Source organism: Diachasma alloeum, unplaced genomic scaffold (genome assembly GCF_001412515.2).
Source record: "Diachasma alloeum isolate Michigan unplaced genomic scaffold, Dall2.0 Dall_scaffold_00185, whole genome shotgun sequence".
NCBI lineage: Eukaryota > Metazoa > Arthropoda > Insecta > Hymenoptera > Braconidae > Diachasma > Diachasma alloeum.
In genome coordinates this window covers 970220-980540 of record NW_021680351.1, presented here as the reverse complement: position 1 = coordinate 980540, position 10321 = coordinate 970220, and the positions used below count along the sequence as shown (strand labels likewise).

The following is a 10321-nucleotide window of genomic DNA, read 5'->3' as shown; positions in this document are numbered from 1 at the left end:
TTTTTCTTTTTCATTATTCTCTTTATTCCATTCTGAGTATCCTGACGTCATACAATATTTCCATCGCAAAAATGGCGAATGGTCACCACCAATCAATAAATTCAACAAACAAAACGTAAATTGGGTTTCAATAGTCGTCCAGACGAATGCTTCCAACAGAACTAATTATTTTGTTTCATAATCATGTGGATGAAGTCCAGGTATTCGTACACATCAGTGTAGCCGTCAGGAGCCACCGGATCCCACGGAATATTCCATGATGCTATGCCAACGACAACGTCATCCACCACGAAAGGCCCGCCGCTGTCTCCCTAAAAAATCAAGCCAAAAATCAACAGACCAAGACCAAATGAAGGAAAATTTACTAATTACGTAATTGACACACATCTGTATCAACTTTTTGACCCGACGCGGGGGGTACTCAGGATTATTGTAGAGTTTAGGCTTAAAGTGTTGCATATAAAAAGTCAAAATAATGAAAAAAAAATTACAAAATTCAGGGATGAAGCGTCTGAGCATGTGGCATCACTGGGAATTTTTTCAAAATTTTCCCACATCTTGTGTTTGAGAAAAAAAATGATGAATTTTCTCAAAATTCCAAGATTTTTTCTGACGCCTCAAAATATAATAACAAATGCGCGAAAAACGAGTATGCGAGAAAGTACATCTTGATTTTACTTTTATGCGACTTTTAAGACTTTTCTAGATCTTCTGACCAAAATATGCAGTGGTTCCTCCCTAACATTGCAGTCGGAGAAGTTGGCTACCCCCACCATCGACAACGTAAATGTGTTCGGGGAAATCTGTGTGTCCCTCTGCGCGACGCGACTGCGCGGTAAAATTCAGTAGCGAAGCGGTAAACCGGGTCAAGTCGATTTTGACTATTGGCCAATTTTTGACGAATATCTGGGAATCTAAAAGAGATAGAAAAATTTTTGTCATGACCTTTTTTGTAGAGTCAACTGAGGGTTATAAAAAAGGTAATGAGCAAAATTTTGCTATCTCTCTTAGATTCCGAGATATTTGTCAAAAAATGGCCAAAAGTCAAAATCGACTTAACCCGGTTTACCGCTTCGCTACTGAATTGCTCTCTGCATGTGAGTGAAACAGGCAGATTCCTTCTCTCTGTCTATCTCTCCCAGCTCCGCCTCCAACGGAAGAGTGAGGGCTTCCCGAACATTTAATTCCTCGAATTCTGCCCCCAGAGGCTGAAATGTTAGGGAGTAACCACTGCACTGAAAAATAAAGCCCTGTCGTCGATTTCTGCGGCTTTTCGTTCCCTCCTCCATATCGATTGAATCGCAAATTGAAGAATATTGGTTGTATAAAAAAATAACGAATTGTATTCTACTATTTTTTGATACTCTTATTATTTTCAACTTGATTTGCAAAATCATCTGTTTTCTCATTGTCTCTGAGTCCACAACTCGTCGCCTCCAATGCAAGGTGTTTTTACTCGTGTCCGTTTCTGGGAAATTTGTCTCCGTCCCCCTACCTTCTGGATGCCGACGCCTCTTGGAGCAGCACCACAGATCTGACCCTGCAAAAGCGTATAGTTGACAAATTTCTGACACTCATCCCTGCTGATGACGACGGCGGAAATCTTCTGAAGGCTCTTCGACGGATATATATTGTTCTGTTTTAGCCGCCCAAATCCACTTATCACACCTTTCGCGTTGTGCGGCGCTGGGGATTTCGGTAGTAGTGCTGGTCTTTGAATTTCATTATAATTTATCTTGTTTCTCAACTGGAAATTGACAGAAAATGATTCATTACCAACCAAATACTTTTCTCATTATGAACTTATAACCCCATTTATATCGGGCAGTTATTGTAATGGCCCCGGAATCTGAAACTGAACTGGAAGGGTCATCAACAGGTGGCGCTAGACTAGCAAATTATATTGAAATTCTATTGAAAAATTCCATTTGCTTTTTGCGCTGATTTTATTGGATATCCGATAATAAAAAGTCAATAGGTTTCGACTTTCTGTTTCAATTTTTCTCTTGAGATTTTTCTCCACTCGAATTCTTTAATGCAAAGCAAAACAAAATTCAACGGAAAAAACAGAAAATTTGTGAAAAAATCTCAAGAGACAAATTGGAACAGAAATTCAAAATATATTGACTTCTTCCGATCAAATATGCAATAATAGAATCAGTGTAAAAAACAAGAAGAATTTTTCAATAGAATTTCATTAGAAATCCTATAAAATTCCAATAGAATTTAATTTTTTCATGTGATGGAAATTAGAGGCGAGCCATGTCAAATACAAAGGGCTGTATTGACATTTGTTCGGTACCAAAACAGATACGAGACTGCTGGAAATGATATTGAGAATGACAACAACCGGTTCTACTTCTCAAATGTAGTGATGCCGCCGAGACTAGTCGAGAATTATTTTGAAGAGATCATCACGGTCTGGAAAAACATCGAAAGTTTTGAAATCGTCGCTATTGGAAATGGGTGATTTTTAATAAAAATCAATCCGGTTGAGTTGAAACTTTTCTTTATTTGAAATTATTTACGAGGAAGACACATCCACACGCTTTGAGCTCCTCAGATGGACTAACTAAAGAAACAAAGATCCCAGAGGTCTGAAACCCTGGCGACATAGACCCACAAAGGTCTCTATTCATTTACAGATGTTTAGACTGAAAAACCAAATGCCCAAACATTCGTCCACGCTCTTCTCAGAATTTCAGATCAGAAAAATGTTCTCTTATAATAATATAATAAACATACTGTGAAATATAAAATTAATTTTTGTAATCATGGAATGTGAACTCCAACAGTCGCAATCTCGAAAGACATTGGATCGGTGCATCTCGTCACAATTATCTTGCCTGGATCTCGAGATTTTCGCTTTTTTAAGTTCACGAGACGAGACAGATATCGAGACAAACATTTGAAAAACAGAAAATACTGCAACTCGGTTTTTTAGACCGTGATGATCTTTCCAAAATAATTCTCGTCTAGTCTCGACGGCATCACTATATGCCAAATGTCCGTCTCAGTGTTTGATATTTCCCAATTATCAGCAATCTCCGGCATCGCGAAAAATAATTAATTCAACTCACAGTAATAACAGCAATGTCATTAGCATGAACCAGCAGCTGAAACCCCTTGTGCCAACTGACATTGAATACTTCATGTTGATTACCACCTCGCAGTGCACCAGTCCCCGTGACCACTGTTAAATCATCGTAAGGTGGTGCAAACAAATCAGCGACACAGTGTGCAGCAGTGAGAATGTGCTTCTCGCTTATTATAGCACCACCGCAAAAATGATAGTCGTCACTCCTCAAGGACGCTTGATAAAAAATAGCAGATGGATCTGCCCCAGCACCGCCCGACAGTCTCGGCAATCTTCGAGCATCAAGACCTGACAGCAATATTCGCGGAAGATGAAAAAAATTCAGCGGAAAGCAAATCAGTAGCGAAGTGGTAAAACGGTATAAGTTAATTTTGACCGTTGCTCAGTTTTCAATTAATATCTCGGAATCTAAGGGAGATAGCAATATTTTTATCATAACCTTTTTTGTAGAGCCGATTGAGAGCTACAACAAATGTAATTACAAAAATTTCGCTATCTCCCTTAGATTCGGAAATATTCCTCGAAAACTCGACTGGGAGATGAGTCGACTTGGACCGTTTCACCACTTCGCTACTGAAATAAATAGTAGAATAGGAAATGAGAAGGAAAAACACTGACCCTGAATTATCAAGCAATAAAACAGACATGTTGCGGCGAAACGCAGAGTTGAAATCGAGTGAGTCATCTCCTAGTCTAGCGAGAATATTCGAGAGGATCTTATCGTTTGACACTCCGCACACGACATCGGCGAGCGACAGAAAAATTTGATCAGCTCGGATTGATAGCAATTATCTTCTTCTGCGATTTTTGTGGCACTGACTAATGTCTTGTGATAACGATCGAAGGCATCGGCTGACTTGAAACTAATGACGGAACCACCGTTTCCCATGCGCTCGGGCCAATGAGAGAGCATCTCCTTGGGCGTAGCATGTGTGCAAATGTTGTCGTTTAAGGTGTGACGTGGAAAATGTCAAAATGGTAGAAAAAAAAATTGAAAAATTCGGGGGAGAAATAGCTGAGTGGGCTGCATCACTGGGAATTTTTTCGGATTTTTTGGGAACCTCGGTGTGGAGTTGAAAAATAATGAAATTTGGATTTTTTTGGAATTTGGCTACTATTTAAGGATATCCAAGTGTCTTTGCAGTTTGGTAGAGACTGCACGCAATTTAATTGACAAATTAGTCGAATAACTAGCGGGAGAAAAATTTGAAAAAAAATCATTGTTCATAAATAAATGATTGAAATTAGTTAAACTTTCGGAAATCTTATTTTTTTAGGCATGAAATCGATTTCCATAAAATTCTGGATGAGAATGAATTTGTTACGATTCCGAATAAATGATTTTTTTTATTATTTAGAGAAAATGTTCGTAATTTTCAAAAATTTTAAAATTTTTAATTTCATTAATCTTCCTCCAGACCTGTAAAATTTAATTAATAAAATCATTGCAAAATTTCCGGACGCTTAGGGTAAAATGGAACTTAAATTAAAACTCTGATAGTGGACTACAAAAGTAGAAAAGTATGCAAATCAAATCAAATTTTGTTGGAAGCCCGGTGGCTTGGCGCAGTGGGTAAGTTCGTTGCTTCACATGCGAAAGGTTCCGAGTTCAAATCCCGGTCGGGTAGAATGGTGCGATCTAACCATTTTAAAGTCTTGATCATCATCGCAGTATACTCTAACCGGGTCGAAGCGATGTAAAATCACGATAAAAAAAAATTGCTGGAAAGAACGCATAAGTTCCCGAATTTTTCTAGATTTCATAACACAGTTATTTGAAAAAAAAAATGATACTGGAAATTATGAGTTTCGGGACAAATTCTATCCACTGAGGCTCTTGTTTCAATAACTAAAAAAAATGCAATGAAGATAATTTGACACTCGTAAGTGACGAGAAAAAACCCAATCAATCTAACGAAAAAAAAAATAATCTTCAAGAGATCTGCAAATGCACACTGAACTAGCGACTTTAAAATTGAAAATTTTCTTGTTCAGGGATTGAACAGGGCTCGAGAACACTGGGACTCCCTTGAGAAATACAGATGAACCCCCTCAATCGGACAGAAAGATCAACAATTACTCATTTCCCCGATCCCCGACAGCTTAGTTCACCTCATGACGCAATCTAGCCCAATATTATGTCTCTCTGATAACAGCATTTGCGAAGATATCTTACTCCGCACGATAAAACAATAAAAAATAAGGTGTGTAGCCAGAGAGGTGTGTGAACAGAGGTCATCGGCCCAGAAGAGCGAATAATGCTCACAAAAAAAGTCCAGTCCTCAACGTCGTAATTGTCAATCTTGTATTATTAGTAAAATCACGGACACATGTTGTCTCGCGTGGGTCGAATGGGGCTGACGTCATTCTTGTTGTGTACTCGTAAAGAGTCCTCGTCGTTCGTGTCCTCGCCGTGTTTGGCTCGACGACCGTTCGATGCGATTCTGCCCACTAGATTATTCCAACTTGTTCTGCTCTGATCTGTTCCTCATCGCTCCTTCTCTTTTTCATTTCTCTTCACGATCAGGGGCATTCTAATGTTTTGGGAATTGTGATGAGGTAGAGTGAATATAGATGCAGAGGAAAAACATTTTATAACATTTTTCATTCTGGGGCAATTATTCGTGTTTGAGACTTTCAAATTCGAATCAAACAATTTATTTTTTGTCACTAGGACCGATAGACAACGGTTTTCGGGTCAAGTGACATAAAATATTGTATGTCACACGGCGATTAAAGTATTATCTGACCCATGTGATTATAATCACCGCCTGATGACATAATATATCATTTTTACACTGCTGCTACGTTCACCTCGTGCCGAAAAGTGCTTTTTTAGCACACCTGCACGGAAAGTTCGTACTTTGCTTCCTGATAAGCGGGAGAAAAGTGAGTACTTTCCGCTCTAGGATGGAAAGTTGTTCCGGAGCGAGGAAAATACTGGTTTTTCGCCCTTGGGCGGAAAGTATTCACTTTCCTCCCGATCATCAGAAAGCAAAATACAAATTTTTCACACACCTGCACGGAAAGTTCGTACTTTCCTCCCGCTCATCAAAGAGCAAAATAAGAACTTTCCTTTGCAGGTGTGTTAAAAAATAGCATGTGCACCTCGGGCGGGAAAACATGACTTTCCGCCCTTGATGCACAATATACTATTTTCTACGCAGGCGTGTTAAAAAATAGCATGTGCACCCCGGGCGGGAAAAACATGGCTTTCTGCCCTTGGTGCACAATATACTAATTTGACCCATGTGATTATAATCACCGCCTGATGACATAATATACCATTTTTACACTGCTGCTACGTTCACTTCGTGCTGAAAAGTGCTTTTTTTACACACCTACACGGCAAGTTCGTACTTTCCTCCCACTCATCAGAAAGCAAAATACAAATTTTTTTTCGCAGGCGTGTTAAAAAATAGCATGTACCCCTCGAGCGGGAATAGTATATTTCTAACCTAGGGAGGGAAACTAAAAGATCCTCCGCCGCAGGCGAGGCGAAGGCGAGGTTGGTAAGCACGCGGCTGAGGGTCCTTTATTTTACTTCCCGTGGTTAGAACGCAATTTTCGTGGTTAGAATGCGAAGCGGGAGGGAAATGTAACTTTGCGCCCGCCAGGACGGAAAAACATGACTTTCCGCACTTGTTGCATAATTAGTGTATTTCGAAACACGTCCGTAAAAGTGTTGTTTGATCCGTGGGAGGTGCCTGGCGCTCGCCGAAGGCGAGTGCTGCCCTCTGCGCGTGCGCAAAATTCCACTTTACGCACAAGTGCGGAAATAACGAATTTTGGTCATTTTCAACGAGCAATTCCTTGGCCCAAGCGAGACTTGTTTGAGACCTTGTTCGTTTGTCTCTCAGCGTACGACGTATCATGCATTTGGCATTTCTCTAAATGCCAGAATTGGCGAGATGGCTGGGCGGACAGGTCAAGAACAAAGAGAATAAAAATGTAAACAAGAAAAATGGCGTCTCAAGGGCCACCTCGAAGTTGTCTTTCGGTTTTCTCTCTCTCCCTCTCTCTCTCTCTTTCGTGGTGGAATGAAAGTGAAAGATGTCAAGGACGAGGAGACGCATTCAGACAAGGTCACACTCGTGGAAGAGGTTGATGAACGCTTTCCATTGGTCCGAAAATAGTGGGCGACAGGTGAGAACACCTGAAATTAGAGAAAATCGAATTCTCTACGTCACGCGCGCCTGTGCGAGTGCCCATCACTCTGGCACAGGCGCTTCGGCGGGAGTGACGTCAGAAGGGGGATGAAATCATTGGGGTTGTCTCGTGTGATACGGGTTAGTGGAGCACGGGCGAGGGTGCGGGTCATGAGTACTCGCGACGGTATTCTGACGTGCCACCCCGTGGGAGTTCGTTCTGGGGATATGGGAGATTAGGGAGTGATTTTGGTGGAGAATAGGAGCGGCGGTTGGAGTACAAAAATTAGTATATTTGGTGATTGTTGGGGGATTTTCGTTATGGCGCTTATCAAGTGCTGTTTTGAGGTCGAGGCGCCGGAGGTGCTGGAGAGTGTCGTCAGAAAGTGCACTGATCCTGGGTGTGAGTGGAAAAAATTATCAATTTTTTTTTGGAACTAGTGCCACCCCTTGTGGCGGTGCCCATTTCTATTGTCAGATTCGGTATTTTTTTTTCAGTTTATTATTTATAGTTGTTCTTGTTGCAAAAGGCAATAAATGTTTTGCTCACATGATTACAATTCAATTCCTTTTAGAACCGCTTTAGAGTGGGAATTTATGGATTCAGTGGCTGTTGATACTCTGGTAAAAGTGCGTGTCCACGCTGCTATCAATTTTTAGTTAGCTCACGGGTAATTCATTTGATCTGTTCTTCATCTCATCAATGTAATTCCACCAAATTGAAAATTAAATCTTCATTTGGAATATTGAGTCACAGCTCTTGTGACTCAATTTATTCATATCAGAAATTTTGTATTTGGATATTAATATTATTTGCTCAAAGTGAAAAAATCGATCATTTTCACTATATTGCATTCAGATTCTCCTGTTTTTAACGTCAAAAATGTCAGGCAATCTCATAATTCTAGTTATTAATTCTAATCAACTTAAGAAAGTAGAATTATTTTATTTTCCTCTGACCTAAATGATTTGGATAATTCTCTTTTGTTTTTTTTTTTGGAAAGAATTTAGTAGCGAAGGGGTAAAACGATTGGAATCCGAATTTAAGGAAAATAGCGAAGTTGTTGAAATAAGCTTTTTTGTAGACTAAATTCAGAGCTATAAAAAAGATTACAACAAAAATTTCGCTATCCGCCTTACATTCCGAGATATTCATTGAATTCAGGAGATTAGTTAATCTATAAAAAATGGCTTCTGATGAGCAAATTCGCTCTGAAAAATGTTGGAATATAAAAATTATTTCGGGAAAGTACTCTCCTAGGGTGGAAATTCCCTTGAGTATGTAAAGGACATTCGCCTTGACATTTTATCCGAACTCATCAACTATTTAGTTATCACCAGAATAAATTACTCAATTATTTAGCGACGGTAATTCACGGATTACGCTCTACTACGTAGGAGTGAATCCATTCGACAAATCGATATATTAAAATTGCCAGCGCATTTGTTTCGTGTTGCCGTGTGGTGTCTCATTAATATTAATGATACGATGAAATCACTTATTCCTATCTTCGCGCAAAATTTTCGGACTGGTAAGAACACGAGGTACCGTTCCTCGAGTTTTTCTATTCCTCGAATGAATTATTTATGACGGCTAAAAAGTCATTACTCAACTCCCCGGCGCATTTAATTCCTTTTATTTATTATTTCTTCAGATTTTATTTCAAAGGAATATACATAATTCTGGAAAGAAAGGTTCGATATTCAGAAAAGTGGTCGCTTCACGTGACCGGAATCGTTACACGTACTATTCCGATGCTTTGGCGTTTATCGATTTTCGAAGAACTATTTGTGGCTGGAAGTACGGCGAGGGGAGCGTCGCTGAGCCAGATATCCATCCCCCATTTGGAATTTTGTCTTGAGGAAAAAATAAACAGTAGTCGATAGTGAAGTTGTGGGACAAAAGGTAATAGAACAGAATGAATTGATTCATTGCGCTCATTCAAATGTCGCGAGCTATTACATTTTAATCATTTTGACAGTCCCAAGAATCTATTAAGAGTGAAATACGAGTGGAGTTATTATTTTAGTTAATAAGGCAAGTTGTCGACACCAATGAGCAGTAATTTATTGAAGAATAAGAGAGAAAAATCCCATTCACATCGACTGGCGCTACGACAGAGTGAATTCTTAAGCCGCAAGTTGAGAAACTCACAATTTTTAAATGTTGATATCTCCGTTATAATAGTAAAATGGGATTAACAATCCCTTGACTGAGGTTTTGGAAAGTTGAAAAATCAATGAAAATACATGAGTCGTAGTGATATCTTAATATTTCACTGAAACGTCGGCAATTAGGGGAGAGTGGGGTAAAACGGCCCCTTTTGATTTTTTCAAAAATGTTAACAGCTCATTCAATTTGAAATAAAATGGAATAATTTTTCTCCCATAGAAACTACACTTTTTCCCCTTTAGAATGAGCCTAGACTGATCTCAATTAATGAATTTATTTCTGAGTTATGAGTATCACAAAAAAAGTCAAAAGGGGCCGTTTTACCCCACTCTTCCTTATAAGAATAGGTACAATGGAAATGGCATTGATCCTATGCTCATTTTGCAACCAACTGTCAACTGGTAATGGACTAAACGGATGAAAAAATCATTTAAAAGGTTGGACTGTCCAATTGAAATATAATTTTGTGCCTCGAGATATTTTTTAGTGTTGCTTTATCCCAAATAGGATACTCACGATGTAATTAGTTCGGATATGATCTGTCCATATCATTCAAATCACGAGACGAGGATAGGGACATGTGTCAAACGTGCATGGGGACAAATGAGCGAGCGCAGGGACATGGGACTTTCCACGTTTATGGACGATTATTTATTAAAAAAATGGTCATTATCATCTCTCTATCTCTCTATATAAATATAAATAAAAAAATAAGGCGAAAAATTCAGGGGACACTCAAGTTCCGGGGACGCTTAAATTCAGGGGACGCTCAAATTCAAGGGACGTTGGGTGCCTATACGAGGAGGTGCGTGTATTTATAAGGGATGTCTATATGAGGGGGTGGTCATAAAGGGGATATCGATATTTATGGAGGATTACTATATTAGGGGGTGCTCATATGGA

At 39.3% G+C, this 10321-nt stretch overlaps 2 protein-coding genes across 3 annotated transcripts in view; one reads left to right on the top strand and one right to left on the bottom strand.

The window, feature by feature from the left end:
• LOC107048088 (chymotrypsin-2) lies at positions 1-3901 on the bottom strand. The gene is made up of 4 exons (XM_015271067.2): positions 3716-3901; positions 3081-3385; positions 1496-1747; positions 1-311 (listed from the first exon to the last, which is right to left on the bottom strand). Exons 1-4 carry the CDS (start codon positions 3780-3782, stop codon positions 162-164), a joined length of 774 nt encoding a protein of 257 aa, XP_015126553.1. The 5' UTR covers positions 3783-3901; the 3' UTR covers positions 1-161.
• A 3505-nt stretch (positions 3902-7406) lies between these two features.
• The window catches only part of LOC107048085 (protein EFR3 homolog cmp44E), a 10022-nt gene continuing 7107 nt past the window's right edge, over positions 7407-10321 (top strand). Inside the window, exon 1 of one of the 2 annotated variants that reach the window (XM_015271059.1) lies at positions 7407-7648. In XM_015271059.1, the coding sequence (XP_015126545.1) occupies positions 7567-7648 (82 nt within the window). In that variant the 5' untranslated portion in view covers positions 7407-7566. Of the gene's footprint in view, positions 7649-9132; positions 9152-10321 lie in introns of those variants that run through there. The other variant, XM_015271063.1, reaches the window with a different exon arrangement.